Raw genomic sequence first — 18,870 nt, 5'->3', positions numbered from 1 at the left:
TAGAAATTTAGATTATGCATTCAGGAACATTTTAACAGTTAATAAAACTTCTAGCTTAAGAAACATGATAGCATTTTCCCATCAGAAAATAAGTTACGAATTTCTGTCAACTGTTTTTAAGATGCACTGCAAAATATGGGTTAATTGTTTTAATAAAATTTCTCATTGTAATAATTTAAAATATGCAAGGTAATGGGAGGAAAGTACGAAGATAAACTTTGTACATTTCGAAGAAAGCATATAAATGTTTAAGAGAAAGTTAACATTAAATATTGGAATTGGAAATACAGAACCATGCTATTAGAAAGCAAGGTGGCATCAAAATGAACCACATTGATTTGAAAAAAATAAAATACAAAAATCACCAGTTGAGGAAGTAGAACAAAGCATGGGGTTACATGTTTAATTAATTGTTTATTCAATTTCCTAGGCCTTAGATGTGACATAAAAATGAAGATATGCTGCTGGTCACTATATCTAACCTCACTTTTATTTTGAATACAGTTTACAACAGAGATCTCTGAAAGCCTAAGCTGGTAAATGTCTAAGAGCAACCTTGACATTTGTGTTATGTGATTACATATTTAAAGACTGCTTCAAATGTCAAAAAAGGTAATGAGAGGATTTCCACCTTTATATTCAGATTATGTTGGTAGAATTATCTGCACATAACGCACTTACAAATCACCCACATGATCTGGTTACCCTTAATACTTTTAAAAAGCTTTCAAGGCTCAGAGTACTCACTGAGATTTTCTCTGTACAATTATTTAATTTCACAGAAGAATAAATGTACCCGTTTATTCTGTCTGATGCAACATGCAGACAGAGTTCATATCAGAGTTCAATCTGGGACCTTAGAGCCTTCATCCTAAATCTACTATTCCTTTCCCAAAAGCTCCCTCCCCATTTGAGGTGGAAGTGAATAGAGAAAGGAATATACATTGGCTAGTGGAATTAATTGAAGGAAAGTTAAAATTAGTAGGAGGATTTTCTTTTTCCTATACGCAAATATAGATAACATAATTGCCTCGTAGATAACACAGAAAAAAAGAGATGACTTTCAAATTTATCCATGAAGAACTTCTGGGACAAAACTCTTCCAGTTCATCTTTGTTTCTCCAACTCCTAGCACAAAGCCTGTTACATAATCAGGCTTCAGTGACTATTTCTTTAATGAATGTGTTATCATTGGGTTAAGAAAAGAATAAAGATACTCTTTTCCCCCTCAAGTCAACCATGCTGGGGTCACTTAGTACGTGTTAGAAAGAAATAATCCAGTCAATTTCATTCCTGTACCTCTTCTTTTCGCTCTTCATTTCGCCTCTGAAATTGCCAATAGACCAGAGCTCTCTGTGATTTGGGGCTGCATTCCAGGAATGTGCTACTATTTTCTACTCCATAGATGATTCTTTCTTCAAGGCTATGGCCATGGTAATTACCTGTCCAGTGATGAGGAAATGAAATGAGAAAAGGTAAGAGAAGTAAACTCAACTTTCCGAAGTATTTATTTGGAAATTCAGGAGATAAATTTGTTGCCAAGCTGGAAGTCTTTTCCAAATTAATTGAAGATGGCAGAAATTTTGAGGATGTAAGCTTTCACAACCCAAGTTATCAAAATAGACTGATTATTGTGGTATGGGTTATATAAATCATATGCAGATATTTGTCTACCAGAAATTAGCATTACATTAACAGCCTTAGTCATGCATGCAGTATAACTATACATTTTCATATGCCATAATAATACTCTCCAAGAAATTATTTTCAGTCTAAAACTCTATGCTCTAATGGCGCCAGTTCATATTATATTATTCTCTAGCAGAGAAGTTATTTGTAAATTTTTTGTTATTGGTAAAAGTTATTTGTTAGTGGTAAATGCAACACAGTTAAGATCAAAAGCACGACACAGGGAGTCTAGGTAAAACTCATTTAGAGAAAAAAACCTCCTATTGTCTTGTATAATCCTGTTTCTATGATGACATCCTGTACAATCTGGATGGACTTTTAGAAACAAGATTATTCCCATTTGTATTTGTTTTTCATCTGTAAAATTAAATTCACCAACCAATATTTATCTAGTATTTTACAAAAGGTTGAGTTCAGAAAGTTTATACGTCATGCTAATAACCCCTGAACAATCCATGAATTTGTTCTGGAGATCAATTGGTGTGAAATGTTTGGGATGGCTCAGAAGAAAGATTTACAGATACAAGGCAATGTGGTTTCAATTGTCCTCATTTTAAAATGACAGTTCTTTTATTATTTTCAAGAATTAGGCTAAAGAATATGGCAAAAGTATATAATAAAATGCAGCAATAAGAAAACCTGTTTCCTGATTACGTTTCTATTATTTTACCCTTTATGTAACCTACTTCAATGTGGTAAATGAAACACAGTTAAGATCAAAAGTACGACACAGGGAGTCTAGGTAAAACTCATTTAGAGAAAAAAAACCTCCTTATTATCTTGTATAATCCTGTTTCTATGATGACATCCTGTACAATCTGGAACTCATTAAATTAGTTTAGAAAATAATAAATATATTTTCACATGCACAGAGGGCTGACAGTGTAGACAGATGAAAATTTTTTGCTCTCTACTTCAAACTTAACTAGATTTTTAATTTAAACAAGTTTCCTCCATTTTTTGGCATCATTGTGACAGTTTTACTGTCGTTATAATCAAGTGAGTACTTTAGACTGTCATAGACAATATGATTTGCTATTACTAGGTTTAAAATTTTCCAAAGCCTGCTTCCATCCAATTCCTGTCCAAAGCCTATGTCCATTATTTCCTAGTCTCACCCTGCCTACAATCAACCTTCTGCCTCCATTTTCTGTCTTCAGGGATGTCAACCTCGGTGCCTTTTCCTCTATTGCCCTAGGTATGAAATAAAACCCTTCTAATATTGAGAAGTATCTGTCCTGTCTTATTTAAAAGATCAATTCCCTAGAAATAGGAAACACACACACACACACACACACACACACACACACACACACACACAGGAAATGACTAACCTGTAAAGAAACAATATTTAACTGATTCAAAGTAATTTTTTTTCATATTGGAGATGTGTATATATATATATTTTTTTTTTCAGTATCTACATTGAATATGCAAGTATTCTTCTTTTTCCTCTGAAATTATTAGTATATCTTTGATTGAATAGATATGGCACATGTTGCTCTGCTAGTTTGTTTGATATCTGCTTCCCTGGATAGAGATACATTGAATCTCTATGCCCAATAAGGGCTGGAAAGTCTCGTGTGATTCAGCTCCCTTGAACAATCAGAATGCCTTGTGACATATGAGGTCAATACAGTTTACATTGAATACATTTTTTCCGCTAATCATTATGCAGTTTAAACTGTTTTGATTTAGAAATCCTTTTAGTTGGAATATTATTCAGCCTTAAAAAAAGAAGGAAATCTGCAATAGACAACAACATGGATGGACCTGGAGGACATGCTAAGTGAAATAAGCCAGTCACAGAAGAACACATACTGTATGATCCCACTTATACGAGGTATCCAAAGTAGTCAAATACCTAGAAGCTGAGAGTAGAATGGTGGTTGCCAGGGACTGGGGGAAAGCGAATGTGGAGTTGCTAATCAATGGATATATAGTTTCAGTTATGCAAGATCAATAAGATTTTAGACCTGCTGTACAAAAGTGTCCTTATAATGAACAATACACTGTTGTACACTTAAAAATTTGTTACGAGGGTAGATCTCATGTTAGGTATTCTTACTCCAATAAAATAAAAAAGTAAAAAACAAATCATTAAATAAATCATTTTACTTTTAGGAAGAGACTTTTCATTTAATCTCTCAATATTAACAAATCCTAACAAATATGACAGCATGACACATAGAAAAAAATTCACTGAATTCAGATACAAACAACATGGTGATCCACTGATCTGGTTTATCAGCCATGCCTCCCAGGTCTACTTTTCTTGTAGAAATTTATGATAATAACTGACTTTTCTCTGACCTAATCTACATTATTATAAATATCTATAGAAATATAAGGTATAAGTTATTGCTCTCACATACAGAATTCTATTTAAATACTTCAGTACACTAGTTTCCCCAGAACTAAGAAAAACAATGCAACTTGTATAATAAGAAAAAAGAGTTTCATATTAATATAACATCAATTAGGTACCTTTTTTTAAAAAAAAAAATCACTAAGTTGTCTTCTTCCTAATTAATTTAATCATACTATATGGTCCCTAGAGAGCTTTCCGCTAACCTTTCTTACAGTCCTGGGAAATGTGCTCAGGTTTTAGTTTCACTTCAGGATCTTCCCTGGTGACAGCAAACATTTCCTAATGTACACACATACACACACACACACACACACACACACACACACACACACATGCACGGACACGCAGGGATTCTCTTAATAAATGGTTTCTTATATTTACAAAATATTTCGTTTTATCTGCTACTTACCTATTAATAGTAGAATCTAAAATAAGTAATATTTGTTTTAATCAAGGACTTACACCAAGTTGTTTTTAATTTACTATAGCTAAAGTTCATGGAGTTCTTTAGGAGATATTATGACCTTTAGGTACTTTTCCACCTGAATGAGATATGTACCACAACTGGTGTATTTTGTACTCCAGCTTGGTGCTTTTAATTAGTTTGCCTTGATGACTACTCTTGCCAGTACAGTAAGGATTCATTCTCCTCTAACTTGGCCCTTTATAGCTCTCTTTTTGTCCAAATAAAAAGTACAATTGCAAAAACTAAATTTCCATTGAATACAGTTTTTTCTGTTAATTCCTCAGTAGCAGAATGTTTCTATCACCAGCAACTCTTGATTTAGGACCAGAACTTTCATTTAAAATAGCCTCTGCCAAGTATTCATATATTGGGGTGCTCAGATGTAACAACCTATAAACAGTTTTTCTGTTAACTTTCCCACATCTGACACTGAATAAACAGGTACCCAATATAAATATTTTAGAAAGAATGACTAGAAGGCACTCAATAAATATTCAATCCCTTTCCTAACTACTCCAACTGCTTGAGTAAGCATTGTACAACATAGGAAACATTAGATGTCCTATAATAGTGTGTTTTTCTCTCCCTCCTTTAAGATCTCCCTCCTTTCTTCTCCTTGCCCCTCAATCTCTCTCAAAAAAAATCAATCAAACAAACAAACAAACAAAAAACTTACAGACTGGAACAATATTTTGAATCTTGTCTTCTAACCTTACGAGATTTTCAATGTACTCTTGGGATGCAAACACACTATCATATAGACTATTTATTAAAGCAAAGGGCTCTCTATAATGCCATAAGTATTTTTCAAAGCATATGCTATTGAATTCATAATTGCCCAATATAAATCAAAATCTCAACTAAGAAAACCTTGTTCATGAAAGATTTCCTGAAGGTTATGAAATCTTGCATATTCAGGGTATTAGTTGATCTGTATTAGTTGATCTGAGAGCAGTTTACATTGAACACATTGTGTTAGTTCCATGATATAACAAATTTTATTGAATTGTGTTGTGTGAGGTCCCTCTGACCTATGTTGAGGGAACCCATAAGTAATACTGCATGGATTTGCTAACTGTTTATGTCTGATGTTACGGAGTATGGTGTTCATTGTATGGTAGTGTTTCTTGATATTCATCTTTTTCTTTCTGGTGTTAGTTTTTAGGAATTATTGAGATTATTTTGAACAATTGATTTTTTAAAATGAACTTTGTGATTCATCTCTTGATCATATTTCCCTCTCTACATTGGCAAAAACAAACAAAAAACCTGTTAGAAAATTTTATATCTTACCCCAATAACTTTTTGGTAAATAGGTTCTTCCTGCATGCCTGGTTTTGTTCTCTGTCAGCACACCTGCTTTGCCTGTGTGACGTTACTGCTAGCTTTATCTTACCTTTGTTTTTAATCAAACAATTGAAAATTGTCTGAAATAGGTCATTTATTATTACAGATAAAACATTTTGATAACACATTTTAACATCTTTTGTTGTTGTTCTTAAAATATATCTACATGAGAATAACAGTGTATTGTCTGGACACAGAAATTGTCATAAATAAGTGAGATATTGTCATTTCTGTTCTTATGAGAGTTTCAACTGTTAGTTCGAAACTTAAAATCTTTTACTGACAATTTATACTAAGACAAATTATGGATTCCTTCCCAGCATCAATCCTACTCCCTCACCACCATCAAAGAAAGTATTTCCTCTTCTATGCTTCCTAAAAATCTCTTTTTGCATATGTGTTTATAGCACATGGAGTCTTATTTGTTACAGTTATTTATTAATCTGGTTATCTTCCTCCATACTGTGTATTCTACAATCCTGGCACGAGGCATACATAAACTCTTAGCTGATGTTTGGTGAATGGCAAATCCAGATAACTATTAACTCTGTATTTAAAAGCTGAAATCTCATGTAACTTTGATATCCTCAAGACCGTTATCATAATTTCATTCAAAATGATTTAAAATTTAATTTATTAAAAAGGGCGTAGAGTTTATAACTCTGATTATGTCAGAATATGATATTAAACAACTGTTAAATATAAATTTCAAATCTACTAAATTTATTAACTTTTAGAATGGTACAACATTGATTTTGAGATCTGATGGGGGAAGATGACGACTAATCAAATGCACTCCAATATCAAAAAATCTAAATATGGGATAAGAAGAGAAAGAGATTTGATAAATCACATGAGTACATGCTCACATCTCCCGGGACAACTATACCTTCTAATAATGTCCATGCCAAGGAGTAATTTTGTAGATTTCCAGAAGTAAAGGAATCTCATTTTAATCAATTTTTAAATATATTTCACACTTAGAAGAAACCAACTGTTTTGAATATAAACTTTTGTCATGAAAATTACTAGTAGACAAGAAGTATATAATTGTTAAATTGGCATAATGAATTCTCATGGGTTGAATTGAAGAGTTAGAGCAAAATAATTGAGAGCGACAAACATTAAAATTGTTTTAAAAGCACCACAGTATGTTTGAATAACACAATGTTACAATACACTGCAGCTGTTAATGACAAGAAATAATGTTTTTAAGGAAGCAATCTTCAATTAATCATTTCCTCTTTTAGTGGGATAATTTATGGAAATGAAATGAGCCTAATAAACCAGAAAGAATGGGAGGAAAGAAAGAAGTTAAATAAATTGCTTCCTTTTGTAACAACAAAAAGTCATGATATCCATCATTTGGCCAGAAATATCATGTTGCTAAAGGCCTTATTTAGTATTTGATTCTCTTCCAATATAGCAAAAACAGAAGGCATCACATTTCAGCTCTCCATTTATTCCACTTTAACCCCATAAATGTCTCCCAAGATTGAAATGTTAATAATTTAACAATCTTAGAAAAATTGATGTCATGTGGAAAAGTCAGAGATGGATGAGGTAGTGAACCACATATTTATTCAACTATTTGATCTTTGTTATCATTTTTTATGTCCTTCCCGCTAGGTTACTGAAAAATTGCATTTTGTAAATAATGAATATAAAAGTAAAACTTAATTTGGGGGAGGGACAAGTGGTTGTAAATAATTTTAAATATTTAGCAAATAGTTGATGAACTACATAGAGATAAATCTAATTCCAGTTATTTTTATCACATTGTAATTTTAATATTTTACAGTAAAATTTTTTTCTTAATATTCACTATTAGAGGTCAAGCGAAGAAGGAAAGGAAGTGTTGCTCATCAATTCTTGGTGACATAGAAAATTACAGATATACACTTCTTGAGTAAAAACATCATTTCTCAGATTTTCTTTACTAGATTCTAGATGACTTTCTCCAGAAATAAATAGGGACTTTATCAATAGAAAAGACTCTAATTTGGCTGCAGTGGATGAATTACATCTTTATAAGTAGCACTGGCTGAAAAGACATTTCTTAGATGAATTAATAACTCTTGGGCACACAAAATATTTAAAAATAAATAAATTGAAAATAAAAAAAATTCAATTAATTTTTAACATTCATGCATATTTTTTGGACCTGACTATTAAGAGGGTTAACAATTGATTTAATCTTATATATTATAGTGCACTTATAAACAAATTTTATAGTATTACTAAGCTATATAACAGGAATCTTGTTTATTTACCAAGATAATGCTTAGGACAATGCTTCTCCAATGTTTTCTGTGATACCAACTAGTTTCTCTGTTTGCTGAATACTAATTTGCATGAATAAACGTAGAAATTTATGCATATATATATATATATATATATATATATATATATATATTAAAGTCCATGCGTTTAATACAATCTTTGTCAAGTACAAAAAAGGATTCAATTAATGAAACCTTAGAGAAAATTTAAACTTATAATTTATCAACTTGCTGAAATAAATAATTTAATTTAAATTTTAAACTACTTTGTTTTATGTTCTAAATTAAGATCTGTCTCTGGTATTGGTATCTGTCTCTGGTATCAACCAGTGTACAGCATTTAAAATTTTATAATTAAAGTAGTTTCCAATCTTCCTTGAATCCACAGATTCCTGTGGATTTGTGTTTAAAATGTTCTTGTTGGTGGATAGATAGATGATAGATAGATAGATAGATAGATAGATAGATAGATAGATAGATGATAGATAGATAAATGATAGATAGATAGACAGATATGACCAGGGTTTTATTTTTGTTCCTCATAAGTAATTATTGTTTCAGAGCGAGTCACTAGAATCTTATATTTTAGAGATTTATTAATTCAAAATATGAAAATGAAATTGAGGTATTATTAACTATGAAGCCATTTGAATAGTTACATTTAATACTGTGCTTAATGTCTTGTGATGCCAGAGGCTGCAATGCTTCTTAGTATAGAGCAGGCAGAAACTCAAAAAGCCACACCAATATGAAGACATCTATAATATTATTTTAGTTAATATTGAACATGTCTTATTGTCGTAATTTTATAGCAGATGTTTTACCAGGAAAGCACACATAATCTATGTACCCGAGTTAAATTATCATAGGAAATTGTACATTTAAAAACAGGAAACATGAACTTTGATGTTTAATTTACTTTTTCCCAAGAGTTATGGTAGGAGATGATGGAAAACACCCATTTGCTAAAGAAGAAATCTTCCATAAACACTAATTGAAATACCATCTTGCATTTTCATATATTTTCCTGATAAGTTTTAGAACTTAAAAAACACAGCATGCTTAAAAACTTTCCATTTACAATGGTTAAATTACAGGTGTAAGACACTTGGATGACCTCTGATGACATATTTAAGACTTTAATAAAGAACAATGATGGCGTGACATATTTCAAATGCCTTCTTATTCAGATTGTATGTGCATGTATTGCACACGTATACTATGAAAAATTGGATTATTTGCCTAAGGTGATGACTACTGCGATGATTGAGCATCTCCAGTGAAAATAGTTTCAAAAAAGGTTCACAAAAGTCATAGAAGATAATACTGTAGTAAGCTCATTCTAGATGTGCACTTCTTTATATTTTAAGATCTCTGATCTCAGAATGTGTCTTAAAGTTACTCTTGATCTGAGTTGAAGCTGCTTTCTTCCACAAAAATTGCGTTCTTCTGCCAGACAATGAAATCCTACTAACCTGATAACCCTTCAAACTAAAATCTTGTCTGAGGTTTTTGGTGCACCTATTATTGGTGTGAATTCAGAAAGTCAACCTTCATGAGTACCACTCTGTGGTCCAAGGAGTATTTTTATCCCTTTTTCACTACCCATAATTGTGACTGAAACAAGCATATTTCCTTGCTATCTTCTTCTGCATGAAAATGTATTTCCCCTTTGTGCTAATACTGAAATGTACTGTGTCTGGGCTTGATGCTGGGACGATCTGGTAGCGCCTATCTTTTGCAATTTTTCTTTCTTAGCAGTACATAAACTAATGTTGCATCTTGCATTCAGTGACATCTTAGACTTGATACAATTTGTTAATTTATTAAAGTGAGGGATTATTTTTTAAGGGTGACATCACAGTCATCTATCAAATCTTGAGGCTTCTCTTGGGGCTAAACTCTCAGATTCATAGTGGATTTTCTATGAAGCCAAAGCACAGACCGGATGACTGTTGCTACAAAGTACTAAATTACAGCTCTGCAGACCATAAAGATGACACTGCCAAAGATAGTTTATGAAATTTTGGAATGATTTTGATGCCAACCAAAACATAATTTGAGCTAATTGTGGAGGTAATTAAGAAAATTGAATTCTGTGGATGTTTTACTACGGGATGCAAGAAAGGAAATGCATGTACATAGAAGAGCCAAGAGAACTATTACAAAGTAAAGTTCAATGACAGCATTGAACTAGAAGTTAGGATATAAAATATTTCAAAGAGTCAAAAATCTGAAATGATGTTAATTTTTTAAAAATGTTACTCGCGGTGTAGTTTTTTGTTCTCTGGACACGTAGAGCATAGTATGGTTCATTCTTGTTCAGCAAAGAAGGGGGTATGGGAGGTAGTTTAAAGGTAAATGGATTCAGCCACTCATGCTCTTGAAAGCAAATTCAGACCAGCTCCAATTTGGGGCACAATAGTTATTTTAGGGAAGGAGACATATTGCAAACAACCTGAGCTTTCTCCTTAGTATTCTGGATGAGGTGTGAGTGGGAAGAGAGGATCTGGCAGCACATATATATTTAGGATTTTATACTAAAATATCCCTAGGTAAATGGGCATCAGTAATGGAGGAGAGAGCATGCTGGATCAAGGGATGTTTCTATGTTTCACGTAGGACAGCTCACCATTCGTGCTGCCTTTACACGAGAGGGAGTAGAGCACCGAGTGAGTGTTAAAGGTTTCATCGAGAGTAAAATTCTTCCACTTAATTCTGAGTTATTTTATATAGTGTCTCTATTAAAACCTCAGGATATGTAAAATATAGAGAGTTACAAAATATGTTTACCATTACAGCTGGAACTGATTGTTCTGAAGTGTATATTTGGCTTCAAGTTGCTTAGCAGCTTTCTGTGAAAACATCTCATATCTTTATATGTTTCCATATGAGCACATATATTTTATTCAATGGGACATTAGCAAGACAATATACATGACTTAACAGGGCTGGACTCTGGATTTTTGCCCATTTCACTTTCAAATATTGATAACACCCATTCCAAGAATATTCACTGGTTCCTAATGGTAGGCCGCAGCCTGGCCATATGGGTATGCCTGACTTTCCAAATATTTGAAATTTCCTATAATCTTTGGTGTATATTTTTTATGCTTGGTACAAGAAGACAAGGAATAAAGAGGCATTTAAAAAAGGAATAGTTTATTGCTGCAGAGCTTCTTGGACCATTTTACCATGTCCTCCCATATATCATAGGTATCTACTTTGAGTTGTTTAGACAGATGCACGTGCTCACGCCCCAGTAACAATGAACCACAGCAACCCCCTTTACTCCCTACAGTGTACATTCCGCTGGAAAAATCAGGAGAAAAACTGATTCACGTTCATTTTACTTTCTATAGCTAAACGATTCTATAGTCTCAATTTTTACAAGACTCTTATCACTCTAATTTTATCAAAACTCAACTTTAAAATCTGATCAACTCTCTAATACCTATCAATGTTAACAGTCATTGATAGGTTAACAGTCAATGTTAATTTATCCAATGTCACACTTAAAAAAATAAATATGCATTTGGTCAGCTTTTCCTTGTATATGTACTCTCAAAATTTCAACATGTATATAATTAAAAAAATACGAACTGGGTCTATGAAGGGACTGGTAAACAAATTGCTAAACAAATAGGTGTATCTGTAAAACATTTAAAATTGTAAAATATTGTATTATATTAAAAATTATTAGTAAAATATATATTTATATACAAAATTCTCCAGCAATCTTCAAAAGATAGCCTAGTATCCAACATATAATGGTGTATAATGATTGTTTATTAGTTAATTATTAGTTAATTGATTGGTTGATATTTCTTTAGATGTAATAAATGATGTTTATTAGTTAATTGATTGGTTGATATTTCTTTAGAGATTTTATTTCTGGATACGATGGCATTAATAATAACAATGTATGACTTAAATTACTTTCACGATAAATAATAGATATTATTTAGTTCAAATTATTGAAAAACAAAAACAATAAGTATCTATGCTATAGCTTGAAATATTTAGATAATTCATTCAACAAATATTTATTAAATACCTACATGATATTTACTATCACTGATATTCATGATTTTGCATCTGTTATAGCTCTAGAGATATGAGAATAAGCAAAATAACAAGGTCCATATTGATATGGAGATTAAGTTTGACTCAAAATGAGCTCTGATTATTGTCTTGTTTCTTTTACTTTCAGTTATTATATAACTAAGCAAATAATTCTCCATAGCTAAGCAAATAATTCTTTAATACAATTAATATTTCATAATACAGCATTGCTTAAATGGTGTTGATCATAATTCAGTACTTTACATGAAATAGATTAATGGAAGACTAGTGCGTGTTTTGTTTTCCAACTGAATTATGTCATTTGAGATATTTAAGGAGGGTATGTCAATAACGCACTATATCTGTACAAAGACAAAAATTCATAGCATTTGCTCTAATTTAGTGTTAACTTTTTTTGGTTTATAATGAGTAACAGACTGAAAAGTCTTTGGCAAGAAAATTTTGCAAGCAAAATAGATCCAAACTATAGGCTCAATTCATGGCTACCTGTCTCCTGGAATTGACATCCTCCAAACAACCCTGTGAGCATTCATGAATCACACACCAGCACATATAGGATACATCCCAGGGGGTCTGACTTTCAGAATGGTAGCTAGGTGGAGTACATTCTAGGGTGCTATTTGTGCAGTGAGTTTTCTTTCATAACAGTCATGAAACATGAATATTCTACATGTAGAATTAATAGATCAAATTCAAGTTAACTGATAAAAATTTTAGACCTTCTTTTAGGATTAATGTAAAAGGGACTGAAAAAGTTAATAGAATAATTATATTCAATTACATGTAAAACGTTTACATTTTAGCCATTTTTAACTATGAATTGTTCATCAGCAGTGATGTCATTGATAAGTGTCCCCAGCAGAGGGAAGCACAGCTTCATTATTATGTTTGTTGAAGGGCTGAAGTGGAGGACTGAACAAATTTACAATTTTACAATTTTACTGCATTTTAAAGGAAGGTTGGTTGGTATTTCAGCATTAAATGAGCAAATTAACATTAAACAGGCCTTGCAGTCTCTTAAGAGGCATAAAATGAACTTGGCCTAAAAATCCCCAGTTCAAGAGAATATCCTATTAGTAAATCAGTGTGAAGACATTGGAATTATCTTCTACTTGACTAGGATATTCCAACACAGTATATTGTTTCTATATCATGAGCATATTAATGAATACTTTGCATGGCTTATTTTAAGAACACACATTTTTTGTGATACATTTAAATGAATTTTTTTGTTGCCTACTACTCTCACATTGCTACTATATACGAAAACACGTACTTAAACTGGCTTCTTTTTGTTGATATGAGAAAATTGAGCTTTAAGTTTCTGAAGAGTCTAAAATCTTGAATTTATCATACCTGCCATTAAGACATAATTCAATGCTTTGTGTTCTTTAAAATTTTCTTTCTCCTAGATTTTCTTTCTCTTTTGTTGCGTTTGTCTAAGTAAGTATTCTGGGAGACGGTTGTGCCCTGCATGAATGTGTGTGAAGATGCATTATTTCTTAGGAGTCTGTCCTGGTGTTAGCAGGTTGAAAGATGAAAAATGTAACTTACCATGGTGCTGTAAATCGGAACAGTGAGTTAGTGGGTCTCCATTTCTTATGTCTTGTCGTCTTGTGCGTCTAAAAAAATTACATTTAAAAGGTATTATTGTATGTCTATCCTCTCTTGGGAATTTGTGTAAGAATTAAGAATAAAAAAGCAAAGATTCTAGGAGCTTATGCATCTACATCTGAATGAGAGATCTTTTAAAAGCAGCTCTTTGTTCCTGTAAGAGCAGTCTCCAAGATGATCAAAATGGGAAAGAGTATACAAATGTACTAACAATATGTTAAAAGTCTTTCAAAGTAGTGATAACAGAAAATACATAGCTTTTTGCTACTGGATGTCAATTAATAAGAGTCTAACTACTATAAACTTCTGAATTTTTATCACCTTGAATTCTGAGGAAAAAACACAAAATATAGAATAGCAACCCATCTCTTCAATAAACAGATTTAAACATTTTTTCTGATCACTAATGAGGGAGTAAGCTTGAAAATTAAAATTCACACGGATGTTCTCTTTCTCTTAACACATATACATAATTCCTTAAGTAGACTTTTGTTAAGTTTAAAAGTATTAAGACTATGAATTCTATTTTTAAGTTAGTTTTTAATTTTCCTGTTTGGTTGCTATATCAACCTTTTTTTACATAAAACATTTCTTCAATGATCATATGGCTATGATTGCAAACCAATTTACCTGTGAAGTGAATAAAGACAAGCAACAACAAACATTGAAGAGCAGGGCTTCCTTTGGTCAGAGGAAGGAGAGAGAGAAGACAATGAATTTACCTCTAAAAGAGAAGCCAAATTTGTTGTAAAAATCTAAACTAATTTCTCCTACATTCTACTGTTCAAGCTGTGTTAGTTGCATGATATTCTGGGTGCCTTCTCTGCACTTTGCTAATGGTTGACTGGGAAGAAGGAGGTTGGCTCCAGCCATTGTGGTGCAAACTAGATGTGTATTTCCAGAAAGAGGCTAAAAATGGAGACTGCCTATGTGTAACAGACTGGAAAAGATTGGGGACACTTGCCCAACTGTTTTCTGCATCTATTTTAATGGGTTATTGTCTTGCTGCAAAGTTAGTTACCATCCCTGAAAAGAGCTCTCACAAAGGCCATTGAGAATTGCAAACATGGAATTTGTTACTGTATTCATAAATTTAGAACTCCAAAGTATTTATAGATTTCTATTTGTAGAATTGGTGAGACTATCAACAGATGTTGTACATTTCAGAATTGAGCCAACAAGAGAACTTGTGAAACTCGAACCACAAAGCATTTGGGAAGGAACTTTTTACTGCAATTTAAGCTTTTGAAAAAACGCCATCACAAAGAATAGATAAATGTGAGGGCTCTGACCAATTTTTTCAAAGACAAATGAAATTGAATTAAGTAAATTCTGCAAGGAACAACAAACATGTGTTAATGATAATTTTTCAATCTTGGACTGTAGGTATACAATAAATACATTTCAAATATATAGTAATATGCAGCTTTTTAACATATTATAAATGAAGTTATGATATTTTTAATCTTTCTTATTCAAGTTAGCTTAAAATTATAATGGCTTATTACTAAATTAGATAATGCTATACACTTTCACATGAAAAGGAAATCATACTCTTTTTTAATTAAAACATGAATTCCACTTTTCTCGAGTAAGATTTAAAGCCCCATTGAGTTTAATGAGTTCAAGAATCATAAATTTTTAATCAAATAATTTAATTTGATTGCTGCAAAAATGCATATTGCTATTTATTAAGCTACCCATGGTTTCTTTAATCAATAAGACATTATCTCCACACAAAATTGTTGTTTAAATTTAAATTTCCAACAAAACAAAAGGTATATGTAAGTGATAGAATCATATTATCTCAATCCTGAATATTCAAGGCTTTAGAAAATTGTATTTATTAAGTAGTGTAAGCTAATACTACATTTACATTTAATACCATTAACAAGATAACTATATTTTAATCCAGATGGACTGATTATATAATAAACTTGTAGATCATTTATAACTATAGTTAATGTTATCTAAAGGGTGTAATCAATAGATTTTAGTAGATATTAGGGTTATTTCTTTCACCTAATTTTTTTCCCCCAAACATTTAAAATAAAATAAATGTTGTACAACCCATCTCACTAGCAGCAAAAAAAAAATTCACATTCATAACTTCTTGTACATCATCTATAAATATATACATAAATAAACCTAAATATATATATAAACCTAAATATATATATATAAACTTAAATGTATATATATGCACATACATAGATACATACATATACATATATATATATATGTATATATATATATAGCTCCTAAAATACAGTGGCTTGATAATGCTGATTTTTGTTTTATGATTGTATAAGTTGATGTGTATACTGTTAATATTTAGGTTTATATTAGCAAGATGTTGTATATTACTTTCATCTATCATTGCTCATTTCTTGATAAATACCAACAGAGAAAGGTAGCCATAAGTGAGCAGTAGAGAATATGTTGAGATTATTTTTTTGTCAAATTAAGAAAATGTTTTTTTGTTTTTCATTAAAGAAAAAGTAAATCAAGTTTGTACACAACTTTTAGGATGTGCTAAGAATTTCCTGAGTCTAACTTCACCTCCTGAATATAACACTATATCAAATGTTCAAACGTCTGTTCCTAATGCATTCAGTCTCCCAGACAGCAACTTACAGTTACGAGTTTGCTTTATGTTAACATAATGTTTTAGATAAGTTCTAGGCATATCTTAGCAACTTTTATTCAAGCATGACCAAAAAAAAATACTTTTAAGTATTACCAAGAATATACTTAAAATATTTGTGATATATATATATAGATATATATATATAGATATATATATATATATTAATATCGTACTTGCAGTGATTGACTTGAAGTATAAAACTGCATAACCATATATATATATATATATATACACACATATATATATATATATGATACTGCAACGATTACTCCAATATGATGATACTATAATATTACTCCAATAAATTTAATGTTGACCTTTTAATTTTTTGGGGTCAAATAAAGATATATATACTGATGCTAGTTAATCAACATTATACAAAAATATGATATCTTCAAAACTAGAAATAAATTTTTTTTAAGTTTTTATAACTGGGTCCCTGTGTACTCTCTAAAACTTAAAGGTTAAATAAATTATTTTCTCTAAGAATTTTCTGTTCATCCAAGGATATAAATTGCTTTATTAAAATTTAAAACCAGGATAGAATGTTGTTGGATTAAAAAAGAAGAGCATTTTGGGGCAAAACAGCATTTTGGTTAAAAAGCACAAGGCCCATTTTCGATTCTGTTTGTGACTTTCTCTGTGGCTTTGGCCCGCATTTTTCCCCCTGTGTAACATGAAGTTGTAAAACTTTATAATTTCCAAGTGTCAACATTCAAGGATATTATTGTGATGCTTTAGAGTTCCCTCAGTAATTTATTAAAACCATTTGTTCCATTACATTTAATACCCAATCATTCTACTATAGTTTTCTGATTTTTTTGACTATGTAAGGGAAAGGAAAAAAAAATCTTCTGAACCTCTTTTACTCATCAAAAAAAGTTGATATACTTATATGATAAAAGCTGTTCTAAAAATGGAATCAGGTAAGATGCACAGCAAATATTTGCATTTATTTCTAATATTTTTCCTACCTTTTTGCAGTAGGAAAATAGCGCGAGCATGAAGAGCCATCCCAGGCACAGTAAGGGTCTCGGGCCAGGCAGCATTCAGCACAGGCTTTCCCGTAAATATCACATCTGTGTAAAGGGAGCTGGGCAACCCCCGCCATGGAGCCGATGTATAGTTGTTGCTGTGGAAGGAGATTATTGTTATGACAAAAACTATTTTGTTTTTCAAATCTCTTTTTTTCTTAAAATAAGTTTACTCATACATATCTTATCAAAGATAAATTTAATTTGTAGTTTTAAAAAATAATCCCATTAATTGGTAGTTTATTCAAAGGCCTGGCAGATAATGTGACCATTTAAAACAGAGCAAGATCTAAATTTAAATAATGGACTGAAACAGGTGTATTTCATAAGTATAAAACCAAGGGAAGCTAAAGGAAGACAGTAATAGGTATATGTCAATTACCTAAATAAAAATAAAATGTTTTGAAAGTATAGTAAGGTTTTAAGCAATGGAATATTCCAAACTTCAGGTTTTCGTTCTTAGATAGCTCATTTGCTTTTACTTCTACTATTTATAATTTTGATTAATCAGATTATCTACTCTGTTATGTATTTATGAGGCACGGATCATTTGCTTCTGACTCCTGGTTATCCTACTACATTGCCTGGAATGTAGTTTACCTTTCTGTAAGAAGGGAAAGGGCAAAATTTCATTGTTTGGATTTGTAAGAAGTTTTGCTCAACACCAACTCTCTTGTCCTTGCACTACCTCCAGGAAGATTACTTCAATCAGAACAACTAAATTACTTCTTATTGGAAAAATCATCAAAGAGGGGAGTCAAGTACACTCTGACGAGTACAGTAGACTTGAACCAAAAGCTCATGTGTTATGAAAAAGGTGCTGTACTGGGCATCAAAATACCTGGATTCTATGTCTTGCCCTGTATTAACTCTGTGTGATCTTGCGACAGTCACATAACTTTTCTAAGACTTAATTTCCTTATCTATAAAATGAGCATGTCTAACAGGATCTTTAAAGTATGCATCCAGATAAGATGTTCTATAATGTCTTATCCTCAATTAGTTTGGAGTTATCAAATGAGACAGGATATAGAAAAACAAAACAAAACAAAACAAAAACTTTTCAGCAGCAACTAATCAAGATTTCAGTATTGTGTAAAAAATGCCTTTAACAAAGTTGAGCCAATGTAGTATCGTATATCAGTTGCAAATTTATGTAAAATCAAAATGAAATACAAATAAAATTATTTTGTGTTTTCTTCACATTTTACTGTAGTTGGTGTCATAGATCCCTTTTCCTGCCCTAAAGATTGAATAATTATAGCAAGATTTAAATAAAAGTTGTGTAAATATTGAAACATGTAACAATATGCATAAAAAAGACCTTAAGA

General features: G+C 31.5%; 1 protein-coding gene across 6 annotated transcripts in view; it reads right to left on the bottom strand.

Annotated features, from left to right (window-relative positions):
* SEMA3A (semaphorin 3A) overlaps positions 1-18,870 on the bottom strand; it is a 488,784-nt gene that overhangs the window by 3,481 nt on the left and 466,433 nt on the right. For all 6 annotated transcript variants that reach the window (XM_033088936.1, XM_033088935.1, XM_033088937.1 and 3 more), the window contains 3 exons: positions 17,480-17,637; positions 13,796-13,863; positions 1,300-1,442 (listed from right to left, as the gene is read on the bottom strand). In XM_033088936.1, the coding sequence (XP_032944827.1) occupies positions 1,300-1,442; positions 13,796-13,863; positions 17,480-17,637 (369 nt within the window). The remainder of the gene's footprint in view (positions 1-1,299; positions 1,443-13,795; positions 13,864-17,479; positions 17,638-18,870) is intronic.

Source organism: Rhinolophus ferrumequinum, chromosome 20, assembly GCF_004115265.2.
Source record: "Rhinolophus ferrumequinum isolate MPI-CBG mRhiFer1 chromosome 20, mRhiFer1_v1.p, whole genome shotgun sequence".
NCBI lineage: Eukaryota > Metazoa > Chordata > Mammalia > Chiroptera > Rhinolophidae > Rhinolophus > Rhinolophus ferrumequinum.
The sequence above is the reverse complement of the archived record's forward strand: the minus strand, read 5'-3'. Positions and strand labels throughout refer to the sequence as shown.